At 47.9% G+C, this 19,100-nt stretch overlaps 1 protein-coding gene across 5 annotated transcripts in view; it reads right to left on the bottom strand.

Annotated features, from left to right (window-relative positions):
* The window catches only part of NSMF (NMDA receptor synaptonuclear signaling and neuronal migration factor), a 46,078-nt gene that overhangs the window by 20,691 nt on the left and 6,287 nt on the right, over nucleotides 1–19,100 (bottom strand). For all 5 annotated transcript variants that reach the window (XM_074161157.1, XM_074161159.1, XM_074161158.1 and 2 more), the window contains exons 2-4: nucleotides 16,120–16,181; nucleotides 4,800–5,279; nucleotides 187–262 (exon numbers count right to left, since the gene is read on the bottom strand). In XM_074161157.1, coding sequence (XP_074017258.1) covers nucleotides 187–262; nucleotides 4,800–5,279; nucleotides 16,120–16,181 — 618 coding nt within the window. The remainder of the gene's footprint in view (nucleotides 1–186; nucleotides 263–4,799; nucleotides 5,280–16,119; nucleotides 16,182–19,100) is intronic.

The following is a 19,100-nucleotide window of genomic DNA, read 5'->3' as shown; positions in this document are numbered from 1 at the left end:
AGTGGGAGTAGTAGGAAAGAGAACCAGTAAGTGCAAAAAATAATAAGAGACAAGGTTTTCTCTTTCTCTCACCCCGGGACTGCGGTGCCAAAAACACAACTCAATTGCTCCAGGCTCAGATACAGTTTTGAGTGGGCCACAAGCTTTAAGACACACAATAAAAGCTACAGCAGTAGTTTCACTTACGCTTGCATAGTTGTAGTAGCAGTTTGAAAACTGAAGAGGTTCTCTTTGGGGAACCAGGTTCGTATGGGGACATCATCTGGAAGAGAGAGAGCAAAACCTGAGAATCCAGGGGGCACAGACGTCGTTCAGAACAGCAAGATTTTCCAGCTCCTTCTCTTAGTACTTCAGCATCCTGCCCTGTACTGGACAGGAGAGGCTCATCCTCCTCAGATACAGGCACACCGCCACCGAGTGTTTTGTACATTTGTGCTAAGCCTGTCTATCAGGCTACTAAATGAAGAATGAAAGCTCTATCCTAAGCGTGGAAGATTACAATAATCCAGGAATTACAGCAGAGACATTTGAACAAGAAAAAAAAAAATCCGGGGAAAGGAACATTTTTCATTAAAAGCATTTTCCAGCCTCTGCTTTTTCCTTAGTACCATTAGTTTGAAATGTTGAAATCCAGTTCTTTCTGATACAGCCTCCTGTGGAAGATGAAAAGCACTCACCTTCCTCTCTTCACAGCTGTAAGCCTGAGACAGACTCTTTTTTTTCTACCAATGAAGTTTCCATAAACCCCTCACACCTGCTCCTGATGACCCAGCCTTCAGGAGTTCTTCTGCTTTTAGAAGTCAAACAGCACATCAGCTGTGCACTCTGCAGATAACCCTGTGCTTATTTGGTCCCTTATGTTTGCAAACTGCCCTGTGGATTATTTCCTAATTCCGCTGCATTAGGAGACCCTATCATCTTCACATAATGCCCACTAAGACAAAAAGCAGGCAGCAAAATAAGTCACTAATTACGTGCGTGGGATGGTGGCGACCAGAAGGAGGAATCTGAACAAGCAGCAGCTCCTACCGGGAGCTCTCAGGCTGCAGTCGATCGGGCAGGGGAGCAGAGGTGTAGAAAATCCACAGACACAGGACGTGCAAGATCCCAGTGGATTGGATCCTAGGGATTTGGGGCTACTTGATTTTTCCTCTTGCTTCACTCCCAATTTGTGGCTTCCTTGCTTAATGCCGTGCCATGTGTTGCTGATCACGTCTTGCTTTACTCATTCAAGTTTTAAGATCATTAGCAACTACGGTATCTTACTCATTAATATTCTGGCATTGTCAAGAGTGGGTTTTTTTTATTCACTTTCATTGGCCAAAACCCAATCAAAGCCTTGATGTCTGCTGCAGGCATAATTACTACAGACCAGATACCTTACCAGCTGTTTGGTACGGAGCATCAGCTACCAGACTGATGCTGCTGTTCCCTGACAGCACAAAAATCGGCTGCAATTACAGATGCAAAAAATGCTAAATGCAACTGGGGAGGCTTCCTTTGAAGTGAAGCTTCCAAGAAATCACATAGAAAGCTGGAACAGACACTCCTCAGCCAACGGTTTATGTCAAGCCTTGTATAGAGGCACCCTAAGGAAATATATGTGTTACTTGAAAACTGCATTCTAGTACTTATTATGAAGTTCCTATGTCTGCTCTCCTCCAAAAAACAGAAATGAAATGCAAAACAGCTCAGACTGTAAATGAATTACTTGTTTGAAGTCTCAGACCCACAAAAGTGGCGAAGGAGGAGAAGTTGTACAAATTCCTTTTTAGCCAACAATTCTGTACAGAATTCTCAGGGACTACACATCTCAAAGGACTGACAATCTCTTAATATATTTTACAGCTTTTAAACTACTAGCTTTGATTCAAAGCAGAGTTTATAAACAACAGCTAATATCCTTATGAGGCTTTGCCTGGACAGTCACTGGAAGCCTCCCCTTCTTTTCTGATAGACAGGAGTCAAAACAGGAAAGATATCACTCCCTACCTGCAGCCCTCAATGGAGAATAAAGGATTTGTGACCCTTCAGAGGCGCCTCTTTACCAGCCAGAGGCAGAAGAGTAGCCGAGCAGCACACAGCTGGGGACCAGGGAGCACAGCTTCGCTCCACAGCTCATGCAGCTAATTAAAATTCAGATTATGAGTATGGCTATTTTGCTTCCAGGAGCAAAACAGCTCTACGCTCCTTTTTGGCCAGGCAGAGCATCTTGTTCTCCTTTCTTGTTACCACCAACTGTGATGAAACAGCCAAGGAACCGTGGGCCTGGTTAGGACTGGAGGAACATCACCACCACGTTCAGCATCTCCAGCCACTTCGCAGGCAGATCTCAGCGCTTCTGACCAGGAGTGGATGTGTTTGTACCAGGCACCGGGAGCAGCACAGGAGATGACAGCTTGTGCTTCTCTGGAATGGTGTTAGGCATCATAAACTCAGCATAAAAATCCATATTAAATTATGCCAATCTGGCCAAACTGCCACAAGTGTTGGTTTGCAGCAATAATGTGGCGTGTAAATCCAAACGGAGAAAGCAGCACTGTAAAGTGAACCTCCGGGGAAATTAGTCTGTCTCTCTCACCTCCATTCATCTCCACTGCTTTCTCTGCTGGCCATGCATGAAGGACGTTCCAAGAAATACTTCTTGCAGCCTGCAACAGTCGTGCCATTCCATTCTCGGTTTTTCTCCGAGTAACGACGCTCGGACAGAGAGTGCAAATGAGACCGAGCTGAGAAAACTTTCACTCCGTGATGCCAGTGCCACCACGGGGTCTGGTCTCAGAGGCACAGCACTGCCTGTGCAGACACACCTGCAGCCTCAGAAGGCTCATGGCAAGCACCAAGGGGACCTGTCCCTGCTCGTACCAATGTCACACATTCGTGGAGGCATCTGCAGGTTCAGCGCCGCCAACTCTGATCCCAACTAAGTATATTTTCAGAAAGGCAAATCTCCATTTCACATAGATAACCGGCCCTAACAAAAATCACTGCCCAGTTGAAAATACATATTATAAATGCCAAGGCCCAGAAACAGAACACGGCATCTCTCTATAGCATTTACTAGCATGTTTTCCAGCAAAAGGAAGCCTTTAGCTCCAGCTCTGAGGAGTTAAACTCCTCCATTCGTGATCGGGAGCTTTCCTTTGGTTCTGTACCAAGTAACCTGCTTCAGTCCCGCAGCACGGAGCACGTTTTGATTTGTTCAGGAAAGCTTTCAACATAAATCCGTGTGCATTAGAACAGGAAATCTTCACTTTCTTAATTCAGTACACATCGTGAGGCTGCAGCCGATCCAACTCAGCACCCTGACCTCCACAAGGCCAAGCCCCCGGGGCTATGATCTCCTTTCCCGAAAGACTGGCGCTGAAATGGCTTTTTCCGTCTTCACACAAGCTTTCTGGCTGCGTCATCATGTGCAGAGCCATCTTTTAGCAGGTAAAACAAGTAAAACCGTAATAGGTTTGTATACAGGAAAACTCTTCTCACTCCTTTACTTGCACTCAAGCAATAAAAATAATAAAGTCTACATTTGCACATGTAGTGTCTGATGTGAAGCCCCAAAATCACAGGGAACAAACAGAGAAACAGAGCTTACAAACTATGGAAAGGAAGCAGAGGGAACTGCAGGTGTTCTGCACACTCGATAATCCATTATTTTCTAATTGATATTCTTTACTATTAGTCCATGTGTTAATTTAGTGTTATGTGTTAACATAGAATGTGTTAATCACAGAATTTCAAGCATCTAGCCATGAAAATATGGTCCAGAACCCAAGCTTTCTGTGATTTTACCTGCAGTAAATACCACTAGGATATTTACTAGAAAACTATGAACCCAGGAAAGATGTACAGTTTGATCTCCACGGTCCTTATACTCAATTTATTTTCAAGGAGAAAACCTTGACCTTTCCTGGCTGGACATTCTGCTCTAAAAGGCTTGATGCGTGTTTACAGAAAAAAAAAAAATCAGACAAATTAGGTCAGACTCCTTGCCAGCCACATCCAGAGCTGACAGGCAAAGATGGACTGCGTACCAGCTTATAATTCAAAGCACATAAATCATGACATATATTTGATGAATAGTTAAGTTTTTAAAGACAAACAGGAATTTTTAAATGTAATTGAATAATTACAATTATTCCTTGAAAATATTGAGCGAATGGATAGTGAGTGGGGAAGAAAGTCCAATATTGTGTTATTTGCTAGTATTCATGGAAAGATCGTGAGGTGGCACTACATGGGGGACCCTGCTAAACTGCTTCCAGCCACGCAGACGAGCATTTTGGGGACACACCGATGTGCAGAACACTGTACCTGAGCTGAGGCTCCCGCTGAGCACCCCAGCATGAGGATTTCACTCTCTCAGCCCCAGAGTGAGGCAGAGGAGAAAGGGTCCCACTCTCAACTGCCTCCTGGATGAGCACCAATACAGGTGCTGGCACAGCCCCTCCTGCTCTTCCTTCACCAGAAAGGGAGCCCAGAGACCGCCCTCACCAACCTACATGAAGCTGCCATGAAAGCCACCCAGGCCATCTGCTGCTAACACGGCAGGAGCAGAGACAAGGGAGCTCAGACGAGTTGGCCTCAAACGGAGCTGAGCTTATTTCCTTCGACAATCCCTTTCCATGGACACTAGTGGGAGGTCCCAGCAAGGTGTTGAAGGGCAAACACAACAGTGCCCAACTCAAGGCAAATGGCAACGAAACCACCATGCTGGGCTAAGATGGGTGTCACCCTTCACCCCTGTGTCGATGAGTCCCTTTGTGTCCTTCCGGCACCTGGCACTTGCCCTTACTTACCAGACACTCGATCGACACTGTACATCCTCTCCAGCCGTTTTCTGTGCCACCCAGTCTCGCCGGATTGATGCTGCTCCAGGTCAAAGGAGTGCTGGGAAGAGGCCACCAGCCGGGCACAGTTTGGGCACTCCTTGGAGCCCTGCCGGCTGCCTGGCCAGCCCTTGCAATGCCTGCCGACGCCGTGAGAGCCACCAGCGCTCTGCACTTGGTGGCTGTGGTGGCATTCCTCTTGGGCAGCCCCCTTCATCACCACCAGTTCCATACTTTCGTTCTCATGGTCTGACAGCATTGGCCTCTCGCCAGAGATGGTGTAGACTCGTGGCTTCGGTCCCTCACTTGGCATCTTCTCCGTTTGCTCCTCAGAGAAGCTCCTCTCAAACTTGCCATCTGAGATGACAGAGAGCCGGCGCTTGTTCTGTGCCGCCTGCTGCATCTCGGGGGAGTCCTCCTGTCCGATGTAGGAGTCTGCTAGCAGGTGATCTGAAACGAACAGCACACGTTCCTTAAAACCAAAGCACCCCAGACACCCACAAATTCGGGAGGCTCTTTGTTACTGCTGCAGAAAGGTGAAGGGGGAGAGAGACACGGCAGGTCCCCCAGGAACCTTTTTAGGCGAACGTGTGCCCAGGGCCTTCTAAACCTCCAGAGCTGGCACTGAAATGAGAGACATGTCTCACAAATACACCCAATATTTTAAGCCTGTATGGCCACCAGACAAGGCTAGAAGCAAATGCAGGTCTCATTGTACAGCCTACAAATACACGCAAAACAGCCCTTGTTCGGTGCACAGTCCCGTCTGCTTCAGCGGGTTTGGCCACGCAAGGGCTACTGAGCCGGTGAAAGTCTGCAGGACAGGGACCAGCACCGACTTTCTAAGAAATGACAAACTCTTTGTGTTTTGCACCCCATTTTTTAGAACTAAGGTGCAAAACCACCAGGGTTTGGGGTGGTTTCCCCCCGCCTCTGATTTTCTGCCAGTTGGTTTGACATGAAAGAAATGCAAAAAGGCTTCATTCGGCAGCTGTTGCGCCGCGTCCTGCTCCCTGCAGCTCCCCCAGGTCAGCAGGGCCCGTCATGTGCCCAGATGGCCACAGCACGGCCTGCGGACGCCGTCCTGAAGGAAACAGCAGCCATGGCTTCCATTTGGAAGATGGAAAGGAGAGAGGCCCATGAGCGCAACTATCTTTGGAGCCCACACACTGGATGAAGTGCCAGGAAATCTCAGCATTTCCATGGCAATTCCATGCATGAACCCAACAGTAGCTCCCACCCACCTGGCTAATCCTTTTTTCAAGTAGCTGTTAATTACCTCTTACACTTCCCTTCAGAGGGAAGCAGCCAGGGGACTGTTAAAAAGGCTCAGCAGGGAATACATTATTCATGTGGCTGCTACCCCAGAAAAAATAAAATCATTAGTGTCCAGCACAGACAGCAGCATTTTAAACAGAGGCAGAAAGCAAACCCAAACCTTTACTTCACTACATACTTAAGGAACATCTTCCCTTTAGCTACTGAGCCGTGACCTGGGAGAACTCAGCAACAATCTGAGGCCTGGCCACCTTGTAGCTGGCCATGAAGAGATGAAGGAGGAAGAGACAGGACAAGTCTGATGTTATAGGTGTGCAACATGGACCTTTCACTGCTGCCACATTCTGGCTCCTACAAAGTGCCCATGTGCCCCTCTGAAAAGAGCCCCCCCAGTCCAAGGACCTATCCTTCCAGCTTTTGAATCTGAAGCCCATCCTGGATTGTGCTCACATTGCCATGGGCATCTCCTCTGCTCTGGCTGCAGCCGGGGCTGAACTGTGTTTAGCTGGTGCCGGTACAGTGTGTCACCCTCTTTGTGTTTTTCTGCTTGAGCTACAACCTCCTCCAGCACCACTGGGAGATAAATACACCTCCAGCCACTCAGCTCAAGAAGTGACTGTCAGGACCGTTCAAGGCTGACACAACTCAGGTTCTTTTCACTGGTCTCACAGTGAGACCCCACAGTGTGCAGATACTGCAGCCGGCAGCTGTTTGACTCCTTGAGCTGACCAGAAGGAGCCTGAAGGAGTCATAAGGAATCACAGAATGGTTTGGGTTGGAAGGGACATTAGAGATCTTCTAGTTCCACCCCCCTGCCCTGGGCAGGGACACCTCCCACCACACCAGGTTGATCAAAGCCCCCTCCAACCTGGCCTTGAACCCCTCCAGGGATGGGGCATCCACAGCTTCTCTGGGCAACCTGGGCCAGGCTCTCACCACCCTCACAGCAAAGAATTCCTTCCTGAGATCTCACCTCAATCTCCCCTTTTTCAGTGTCAAACCCTTCCCCCTCATCCTATGGCTCCCCTCCCTGATCCAGAGTCCCTCCCCAGCTTTCCTGGAGCCCCTTTAGGGACTGGAAGGGGCTCTAAGGTCTCCCCGGAGCCCTCTCTTCTCCAGGCTGAAGCCCCCCAACTCTCTCAGCCTGTCCTCACAGCAGAGGGGCTCTAGCCCTCGGAGCATCTTTGTGGCCTCCTCTGGACCCGCTCCAACAGGTCCATGTCCTTCCTGTGCTGAGGACTCCAGAGCTGGACACAGTACTCCAGGTGGGGTCTCTCAAAAAAAAAGCTCTCTTGAATCTATAGCTGATGCTGTCTTTCCAGACTTCACATGACACCCAAAACACATGTCTAGACGTAGTGAGGAGTCACACACCTCACTGATGCTGTCCAGGTAAAGTATGAAAGGTGGGCAGTGGTCTACTTCACCCATGGTCTCCTGCACAGAGACAGCATGGACACCTCCACCTCCTCCAGAAAGAGAGCCTGATGGACCAAAAGGGCTACCGCCAGCACAATGGCAAGCTATTCAAGTGGAAGAAGCTGCTCCACCAGCTGCCATTCAACAACTTGTCCACCCAGTCCTACCAGGTGCAGGATACAGTGTCATGGACCAAGCAGTGCAGAAAGTGTTGACAGGCTCCAAAGTCTCTCCAACCACTTGTCACCCCTCAGGAAGCAGCAGGCCACCACATTTGTTTTCCAGCATCTCAGACTCTCTCCAGTTACAAGACTAACTGTGTTCTGGAGCCTTGGGAAAACACCACTAAGTGGTTCTTCAAGATCTGCCAAAATCTGTTGGCTAATAGTGCCAAGCACACCATTTTTTAAATTAAAAACAAAGGCCAGCTCTAAGTACTCATCTCATCTTGTCAAACTTACTAATCTGTGTGGGCACAATGACACTATATATTTCTTAAGACACCACAAAATAACGGCTGACAGCTGCCCCTGTTCTTCCCAAAATGAATACTTTATGGAAGACGTATAGCCTCGTTAGAGCAAACACCCAGGACTAGGCACCTTTACCCACGCACTGACACCACCGCAATTCAGAGATCCAAGAACTTCTGAACTCTGGCATCTGTGGATAATGCAAAAATGAAGTGCCCAGAGTATACTAAGTCTGAAACTGCTGATCATCACAAGTGCAGAGAGACCAATTCCAGTCTCTGTTCATAAGCATTGAGGTCTGTCCAGCCCCATAAAATTTACAGATGTGTAAGTGGGAGATGACTGGTTTCTAGTAAGAGTCAACTTTTTCCTGAAATCATGGCAGGGTTACAATTCTTGACTGGATATATTTGACATAAACGGCCTGTCTGATCTAGCATGCAAAATGCAAGGATAATCATCTCTTCCTACCTCACTTGTCCCTAACCCAAGGTGTTTTCACTTGTACTTATCCAGGAGTTTCCATGCTCTACACCACAAAGGCCTGTCACCACACCGATGTGCTTTCTCCTTTCAAACAACTGGATAATTATTTCTTTTGATTCAATTTAGCACCTTCAGTAATGACACATTGGAGAAGCAACTTCATATGGGAAGGGAATGTGAAGCTTTATTCAAGACTTCTAGTTAATAAAGAATTTATCTTGGAAAAAAAAAATTAGTACGAAAGGAAGAGAGATTCAAACATCCATCATAATGAATTATTGGCTTCTAAAAACGAACCACGTCTGCACTAGCATTCACACACATGTGCGTGTTCACACACACCAGCAGCCCAGAGACATCACCAGTGACCAGTTCCCACATCTGTGCTTGCAGTGAACTTGATTCAGGGGCCAAAGCACTGAACCTGCTTTAGCTGTGGTATTTGAGGTTAACAGTTTGCTTCTGCTAAGAAAGAAGTCAAGCTGGTCCGGAAATCAATGCTGAATTAAACCTGAGCCATGGGGATATTCAGTGAATAGAGAGAAACAGTAACAGGGGGCTTCAGCAGTGCCTGGAATTGCCTTCTAAGAGCCAGCAGAAGCAGACTGCTGTTAACACCCTCTGCCTGGTTACTGCTGCTCCGCTTCGTTTCATTCTCACATCGCTTTTGCCACCTCTCCCACAACCAGCTGCTCCAGCCAAGCGCCGTGCCAGCCCAGGACAGCAGGACTCGGGAAGCCTAGCACCGTGCCATCCTCTCCAGCCACCCCGACGAAGCTGACCTGGTAACACCTCCGTTCCCTCACTTGCTCTCATCAGCAGCACCTTGTCTCACACAGCTGCAAAGCTACCTTAGAGCAGACAAAGCAGGTTCCTCAAAAGGATTTCTTTTCAGCTAGATTTGTGCTCTATGCAGATTTATTGTGCCCGAGGTACTTAACAGCAAGATGCAGGGAAGAGGATGAACGTGCTTGATCTGTAGATCATGTGTCTAATGGCAACAGAAACATCCAAATCGCATTTTCATCCCTTCCCTGTCAACCTGGGCCAAGTCTAACAGCCCGTCCAGAGCCCGGGGGCTCAACAGCCCAGCCCCAAGGGCCAAGACACTTCTCACCCCCCGTTGTTTATTTGACACGTCTCATTGGCTTCTCTTGCTCCTCTCTGATATTTCTTTCTCCACCTTCCAAGCAGCACTGTCCAACGCAGCTGTCAGGGTATGCGTGGCACCAAAGACACAGCCACCGACAGCAATGATAATCTCTACTGGTTAATTTGCAGTATCGTGGGAAAGCAAGAATCCACATTCTCTGTACATGTAGCTCCTGATAATTAAGCAGTTATTACTATTAGATACTTACAATACATCTTTTCTGATCCTGTAACTCTAACTTGAGCACTCACTCTGCCCCAGGTAACTAAAGGTGAAAGGACTGTCACATTTCCCGTTGCTGTCACACCGTTCTCAAGAGGAGGCAACAGGCAGGGACAAGCCTCAGATGAGTGATGCCCATTCACAACAGTGGGGGGACTCTTCCAGCCAGATCCCTATCTGATGCAGCCTGCCTTGTAACCCCACGGGATGAGAAGTTTATAAATCAAGGCAGAATATAGCCACAAGGCACAGACAGAAGCTTAAAAAAAAAAAAAAAAGGCCCAAATTTATTACTGTATTTAGCAGCCAAACTGATGATTAAAGTACCTTAGATTTAAAACTTCAGCTCCAGCATCAGAAGCAAAGTGGCAAAGGGGAATCCAGATTAAACCCTATTAAAAAAACATCTGTCATCTCAGAAAAATAAATTTCAGAGAAACAGTTCTCTCTTCCCTGCTCCACCTCAGCTGGACCTGTCTGGACCTGGTGTTTACGGTACCAGCTTTAAATGAAAGAACTGTCTCGGCCACTGAAGATGACTGGAAAGATTTTAGGTTTGCAGTATATGGACTTGCAGCATTGTTCGTAGGAGGAGGAGTGAAGTTAACGCTTTTTTATTATTATTTTACAGTAGGAGGAGTCCAGGTGATACTCTCAATAGGAGAGCAGACGGCTGCACTGGCTGGAGCCCAGAGCATTGCAAAATTAGTAACATCTTTTCAAACAGCACAGCCGAGCAGTTCCTCTTGCCATTTCAGCTCTGAGACGTTCCTTATGCCTGTCACTGCCCCGCAGGTGTGCTAAGAGGCTGTCAGGTCCTGTTCTCCTCTGCTCCCTCTCTGAGCGTGCATCCTGCTCCGTACCATGTCAGCACTGTCCTTCCTGACGCCAGTGTACCCAACGGGACCTGCCAGCACAGGGCTCCTGGCTCCAGGGACAGGCTGGCAGCCGACGTCGCTGCTCCGCAGGGCTGAGATGTAGTCAAGAAATAGGCACGGTAAAAACCATGAGATTTATTCAAAAATATTGAAGCATGAGGTAGGGAGATAAAAATGGAGATACAACAATTAAAAAAAAAAGGTCACAGTGGCATTTCAGCCAGGCAGTAGCTTCAGGATGACACGCACAAGGTTTGCTGTGGGATTACCCGGAGCCTGGCCAAGCCAGCCCCGCCGTGGCTTTATGGAGCACCCTGATCCTACCGCTCCCGAGGAAGGAACGTCACACGCTGCTCTGCAAAGCCACAGAGAAAAGGCAAGGGCCGCTTCAGTACGGGAGCTGCTCGGAGGAAAGAGAAGGTCACTTAACTATGACAAAATGGTTCCAATTAGTCTTCTGCGCTGAAATGGGCCTAGAAAACAAACAAGCCGAAGACACTGTTGACATTGTGCCTCATAGATGAGTAACCTTTAGTCTGGCCTGTAACGTTAATGTGAATAGATGAAATTGTTACTGCGAGACACGACCCAAAGGAGCAAATGGCAGCTCCACCACCAGCCTTAACATTTCCATGGTAACACCGTGACCTACATTTTTATTCACTTTATAAGTAAAAAACCATATTCCACGGCAAGTTTTAGGATACGCTCACACCATACCTGCACTGGCTGATCCTGGAAACAGCCTGAAACCCTCAGAGATGAGATTTCACCCCTCTGCTCTGCCCTGAACTCAGGCTGCCTACAAACCCCTCCGGACCTAGAGAGGTCTTTCTAGAAAGGCCACCTCCATTGCTCAAGGCCACCACATCAGCACAGGGACACTCCGAGAGCTGGGCCAGACACACTGCTGGGGTCTGTCCTGGGGACAGGGACACAGCCTCGGTGCTTACCCTGAATCGGGCTCTACTGGCAGCTCCACAGTCTAAACCTAGGCAAGCTAAAGGTCCTTCTTATGCCTCAGTGCCCTCGGTATCTTTTTCCTCTCACAGTTCCAGCACACGGAGATAAAGAAATCTAAAGCGGTATCTCAGTGCGGGGCCTCTGACATCTAACCTGGGAGAAGGAAACTCTGGGCAGGTCCAAAACTCTTTATCCCACGATCACTCTGAGTGATTACTGCTTCTACATTTTACTCTTTGCAGCCTTTTTACACTTCTCTTTCACAACACTTCAATCCTTTTCCCTGTCTTTCTTCTAGGTCTGTCCCAAGGTACACCCACTCCTACACTAGAACTATGCCACAGACAAGATGGGAAGTCTTTGGAAGGTACCAGAAGGCTACAAGAGCCAGGCAGGACTATGGGAACAGCCTTGCAGTCAGAATGAACACGGACCATGGGAGTGTTCTTCTTGGGGACCTTCCCCGAACTTCAGCCTGCGTGAATGAGCCAGCAAGAGAGCAGGAGGTACATTACCACCTCCCTTAACAGGTCACGTCCCTCCAGCTGCAGCAGAGTCCAATCCTCCCTTTTTTCTAATTCCTCAGAATATCTTAAAGATCAGGAGGAAAAAAAAACCTGAGTGATCCCAAGGGGACAATCCCTTCATCCTCTGCCAACAGCTCATACCCCATCACCAGGCAGCTTCCCTGTTCCAAGAGAGAAACAAAGAAAATAAAAATCTGTATTGCCATCATCCCTGCTGTAACCTCACAGAACAGAGTCAGGGCACTCTGAGCCAAGCGATGCAGAAGTAAATGTACCTCCCATGTCACCTGAGAAAGCCTCCTTCCAGAATAAGACACCGAAAAGTTGCAGAGGGACAGTCACACAGTATTCCTGAGCCGTGAACTTCTCAGGTCTCACATCAGGAAGAATCCAATGTTGTAACCAACAACAAATACTCTTCCTCACCTTTTTCCTCACTACACGTACACCCTGCAATGCCCTGCAATCCTCTTTACCTCCTGCTGATATTCAATTCCATAACCACTGCCCTGCTGAAGGAAATGGAGAACGGACAGACTGCAGTTTCATTGAAACTAGAAGATAAACAAAGCCTTGCAAATAACTCACCCCTCATTAAAATGCTTGGACATGGCAACATGATGCTGATATGCAATTCTTCATTAGTTCTTCATTACCACTCCCCAGTTTCTCAAAACCATTCTGCCACACACGTACACACAAGCTTTCCAGAGGAGCCCCAGAAATAGATTCTGGGGTGTAGAAGTTACCACCAAAGAATAATCTCTTTGATCAGTTGTGGAACGTGAGGTAAGAGGTGGGATGCAAAAGCCGTTACAACACCTCCTTCCCTTTGAGTCAAGAGACTCTAAAAAGTCAAGCCAAAATGGAGGATCCTCAGAGAATGAAGTGGAGCAGAAATGGAGTAAGTCGGGGCTGTCTCTGCACACTTGGCATCTCCATCCAGATGGTGGGTCTCCTGTGTCTGCCTGGGGTGTTACAGAGCTCCACCCTTCCAATGAGGAGCTGAAGCAGGTAAAGCAGCAAGAGAACTGGCATCCCAAATATTCACACCCACCTCATTTTCTGCATGAGGATTGTCCTCCACAGGCAGAGAGGAGGGTTCTAGCTCCTAGATCCGTAAAAGAGGAGGATCCTGCCCCTTCCTCCTCCATTTAGGCCTCCACTGTCCCACTGATGGCTCTGCCACCTTCCTGCTCCTCAGACCACAACCCTTTCCTCTTAATGCATTCATTAATCACTTTAAACCTTTCTTAAACCTTTTTTTTCCCTGGACTATAAACTACTGAGGTCAAGGCCTGCCTTCTCCCATATGAACTAGAGCCTTAGTGCCAGCTGCAGTCCGCTGGCAGCTCCAGGAGCATGTATATATACAGCTGGGGTTATTCCAGCAGAAAACAGGCCTATCCCACCAGGTAAAGATACTCATGGTGAAAGCCCAGATTTCCTTGAACAGTGATATACATGCACCGAGGCCTCACTTCTTCAGTGTGTTGAGCTTTCCTGACCTCAGGCACCAACACACACAAGCAGGAATTTAGCTACAGGAGACTGGTGGGCTTGGACAGCCATAACACCGCCTCTCTCTGCTTTCTTCAGCCAAGCTGAGGAGCTGGAGCAGATTCAGGTACTTCTATATATGTGCTACATCTTCCACTTATGTAGGAGAGGCCCTTCATTTGCTTCATTGGAGTCATTGGATGAAAACTAATCACACCGCTCAAGCCCTCTACTGAGCCAGAGGCGAAGCATTCAGGAACTTGCAAAAGCAATACGGAGATAGAGAGAATTTCGGCAGGAAGGAAAGAGTTGACTTCTCCGTTATTGGACCACTGGGACAAACAAAAGGGAGCCAAATTTTCTACTCTCAACATTTTTATAGGATAGCACCCTTCCTACCATGGTTATTTATAAAGAAGTGTTACAGACTGTGTTAAATTATACACTGCAGAATTTCAAAAGATGCCTTAAAAAGCGATTCTTCCCCCCCCCCCCCCCTTCTATAAACATTTAGAGTAATTTCTAGGGAACTTCATTTATTTCCAAGTCAATACTTAAGGATCCCATAAGGACTGTGGTATATCCATGTGTACCTCTTGCTGCTTGATTCTTACCTGTGGCAACTAAATTCTCTTGGATTCAAATACAGTCTCAAGCCTGACACACCACAGGGGCAGTGGGTATGAGAAGGCTTTGCTGGAGAGCGTACAGGTATTTTGCAAGCACAGAGAGCGCTTAAGCACTGGTCTAGGGAGCATAACAGCAGCACATTAACCGGGAGTCACATCATCTCTGTTTCCATGTTCTCCTTATCTACAGTCAGAGAGAGAAACGAGCACCAGGAGCACCCATAAGGCTGAGCAAAACAACAGCTTTGTAAGGACACATCAGAGAGGCTCCTTGGCCTTGACCAGGGCTCCCCAGGTCTCAGGCATCTGACCAGATCTGCCATTTCCCCTCGTCCCCATCAGAGATTCTCTGTCTGGCCTGAACATGACCCCACCAGCACTATGAGGGCACTACAAAGCGAGCAGGAGTCCACCCTTCTCCCTGTTGGAAACTGGGATGAGGGACTGCAGAAGAGGACTGACAGAGACTCCAGCTGACAGAAGAAGCTGCAAAAATGGCGATGATAAAGGATGCCTTTGCCATTCGGGGAAGCCTCCTCAGAGCTGCCCGGCCGGTCTCTGCACCCTCTTGTCCAACCCCTTCCTTCCCTCTGCCCCACAGATGCTCCATCTCAGCTGCACGAAACCCCAGCCCTTCCCTTCCCAGCACCATGGGTTGCTCTTAGACCAAGTAATTTAAGTAATGTATCACTGGAGTTTCTCATGGTTGAAAAAAAAAAAATAATCAAAGAAAACTGCAGTATGCTGTTTTAAAGCCGTTCCATTCACAAAGTTAGCACAATTCAGCCAAGGACAACTTGAAGGGCATTAGAAGAGATCCAAGAAAAAAGGCAGGGACTCATTCAGATGGGTGTCAAAGACTAGTGTGATTGGGCTTGCTCTTTCAGCAAGAGGCATTTCCTGCCTGTAGAGGTTTAATTAAACACACACACTTACAGTTTACCTAAAATGGTAACATCACTCTACATTACATTCTATTTAATAACTTTATCCCCTCCAAAACAGTTCAGTGCTACAGAACAATCTGCTACTTGCTCACATAGGATTTTCCGTGGATTCCACAGGATTTTCTATAGGTTTTGTAGTGAATTTATCATCCGCAAAGTGTTTTCTTTCCTTACAGAGAAGGCACGGCCATGTTAGCAGTCAAGTGAGTTTCCCTCATGGTCCTTGCCCATCAAGCAGAGCTCATCATAGGCTGAGGGTGATTTCTGCATCTAAATAATTAACACAATAGACAGCACATGCTGGTGCCTTCAACCAGACAAGGCAAACCTTGTTTTAACCCCTGATGAAGGAAACCTTGGGAATAAATCCAGAGGTGACCTTTGCCAGCAGACAGACTGCTGCACAGACACCAAGCAGGTCAATTAACACACTGTAACTCACCTTCTTTTTTATTCCCCAGAGAAAGCGAGAGCTAGGAGTGGCAAACCAGTGCAGAAGCCCTGTGCAGTGCAGTCTTTCACTTCCCAGCTGAAACTTCATCCAAGGATATCAGCTCTAGGAGTGAATGTATGACAGGGCACTCATCCCCTAAATCTGAACTTGTCCCCACAGCCCACCCAACCCGTGGGTCACCAAACTGCCTGTTCTCCTCCTCAAGGGCTTCACACATCTAGAGGGTAACTCCTTCTGTCTCTCTGCTGATGAGGTCTCACGCTAATCCTTTATGATAAATAAACGTGCTTTCATTTTAAGGCCTATTAATAAATAGGTGCATGCACATACAGATATAAAGAAGACGTGTCAATTCTCTTACCTGAACCGTTTCTACCTTCGGGATGGTTTTGTGAGAGATATTCTCCAAAAGCCCTTGCAGCTCTGCACATCCAGACATCACAGAAGGCAGGAAAGAAGAGAAAGAAAGAGATGGGTAATGGTTAAAGGCCAAGGGAAGAAGGAACAGTTCAATATACTGCTGTTTTCCTGCAGCTGCCTTTCCCTCATCTTCAAGTAACTCCAGTTTGAACCTGCTGCAATAGCAGTGGGGGTTTCCTGGTTATCGCACCTCAGTTTTCCCCTGGCCAAAGAGGAAGACAGTTGGACTACAAGCCCAGGACTGTTTTAGTCTTTAGCTTCTCTGTTAAACCTGGAAAAAAAAATAAATATTGAAATGTACCTGCATTAAACTTGGCCTTGTTTCTGTGATGCACATAGGAACTGGATGACTGTCTCGAACCACCTTAAGTTAAACCTTTTCTGGCAGCCCAGGGAAGAAAGGATCTCCACCACAATCCCAACCACCACCGCAGTCTTCTGCTCTGATTCTGAATGCTCCTGCCTGTGAGCTATCACACCTTAGACATCAATGCTAACACCCACCTCATCCACTTTAACCCTAAGCTCTCAAGCACCAACTATGGCAGTATTTGGGTTACTGGACAACGCTATTCGAGAGACCCCCACAACACCCCACAAAAGCAGTTCCTGTTTCTCTGATGGATTCAGGTCCTGTGGATGACTGAGATTTTACTGAAATATATTAAGAATCCACAGGCAGGGTGAGCTCAACCCGTATCACACATCAAGGCCTACACAAGAGAGCAAACCTATGAATATTCCAACCACAGAAAAGCTTTCTGCTTTCAGCCCACACAGGAAAGGAATCCTTGGTCAAGGCACACATTCCCTGGTATACATTAAATACAATCACCAGTCTCCTATTGCCAGAACATTGGTAAAATCCTGCTGCTGTGCTGCTTCTCCTGTGACTTGAGAGCTAATACCAGCTCTTACCCAGCCATCCATTTTCCCCAGGTCTGTAGAACAATCTCTGAGGTCTGCAGCATCACAATCAGGCTGGCATTTGCCAGTGGACAGTCCAGAGTAGAGGCTCACAAACAGCGAGATGGAACAGCCACCCACCTCCTTGGCAAGCCAGGCCAAGATACCCCAGCAGCCAAGCCCTCAGCCTGCAAGCACACCAGCATCTCTTGGGGGAGGAGACAAGGACGTGCTGTACCAGGGAAGATCCTCCATGCCGAGGTATCGCACCCACCATCCTCCTCCTTCAGAGGTGCTCAACCTCAGAACATCCTTCTCCAGCTCAAGCTGCCACAAAAGGCCACACTCTTACGAGCCATTAAACATCTAAGTGCAAAATGGCTTTGACCTCCAAAACAACCTTCTGCTTTGCTGCCCAATGCAGCAGCACATCCCAGCCTGCAGAGCCAGGATTTTCCCCCACTGCTTTTATACACCTCCTCCCAAAATGGAAAAGATTAACAAAGCTACAATATACCTCCCAGAGCGACTGGAGCTGGAAGGAGTGGGAAGTCCATTTGTTATCCACAGCCAGCAACAGGGGATCGATATGAACGATGAAGAAAGAGTAATTTAATCTCCCCGGGACTAAATTTCAGCACAGCCAAATGCAAAATGCTTTGGAGCAGCACAGCCGGAGCTATGCAAGAAGCAAAGTTTAACCTTCTGTGTCATTACAGGCTCAGATGTGGTGCTGAGGGTTTTTCTGTTTCCAGATTCATAGAATCATAGAATGGTTTGGGTTGGAAGGGACCTTAAAGACCATCCAGTCCCACCCCCTGCCTTGGGCAGGGACACCTCCCACCAGACCAGGTTGCTCCAAGCCCCCTCCAACCTGGCCTTGAACCCCTCCAGGGCTGGGGCAGCCACAGCTTCCCTGGGCAACCTGGGCCAGGCTCTCACCACCCTCAGAGTGAAAATTTCTTCCCGAGATCTCATCTAAATCTTCCCTCTTTCAGTTTGAAGCCATTACACCTCATCCTATCACTACATGTCCTTGTAAGAAGACCCTCTCCAGGTTTCTTGTAGGTCCCCTTCAGATTCTGGAAGGGGCTCTAAGGTCTCCCCGGAGCCTTCTCTTCTCCAGGCTGAACCCCCCCAACTCTCTCAGCCTGTCCTCACAGCAGAGGGGCTCCAGCCCTTGCAGCGTCTTCATGGCCTCCTCTGGACCCATTCTTGCCTGTCTGGTACCAGGCTGTACCTTTAGACACTAGCCTGGGGTAGCAGTTCCCCAAACTGCCTTCCTCAATGCCTAAGCACCCCCAGAGATGGTCACACAGAGGCTGTCACACTGGGGAACTGTACAATTAGCACGCAATCCCCCCTACAAAGAGCAAAGAGATGACCATCATGGTTCACCCATACAGGGGGACAAGTGCCTCGTGGATGTTCTTTGCACCCACTATCTTTCTGTCTGGGCAAAAAGCAAGACACACAAATGTAAAGTTAGGAGCTGGAGTGTGGCAACTACAGGGAAGTAGTTGAGTTCCCATCCCTGGAGGTACTTAAAAGACATGTAGATGTGGTGCTGAGGGTCATGATTTAGTGGACTTGGCAGTATTAGGTTTATGGTCGGACTTGATAATCGTAAGAGTCTTTTCCAACCTAAATGATTCTATGATTCTGACATCAGGCTATGAAGCTGCAAGAGCACTCCTGCGCTACTCCTGCGCTCCATCTCAGAGATGGTTAAGGCTCAGCCAAAGCCATGGCTGATCTCACGTAGCTCTGGCAACAGCCCCGCTATGAGCAGACGGCTGGGCTAAAGACTGCCAAGATCTTTTCCACCAAGACTTCTGGGACTCCAAGGCTTCCCATGGAAACATCTGTCCTTGCAAGGCATCATCAAGACCATTCATAAATAGGGCACTTACAGTCTTGCGAATGACTTTGAAGCTTCTCTTGTGCATCAGCAGTCACTCCATGTAGAAAAAAATAACAACAACAAAATAATAAGCAAGTCATCAGTGAGAGAAC

The sequence above is a fragment of the Numenius arquata genome, chromosome 19, assembly GCF_964106895.1.
Source record: "Numenius arquata chromosome 19, bNumArq3.hap1.1, whole genome shotgun sequence".
Lineage (NCBI taxonomy): Eukaryota > Metazoa > Chordata > Aves > Charadriiformes > Scolopacidae > Numenius > Numenius arquata.
The sequence above is the reverse complement of the archived record's forward strand: the minus strand, read 5'-3'. Positions and strand labels throughout refer to the sequence as shown.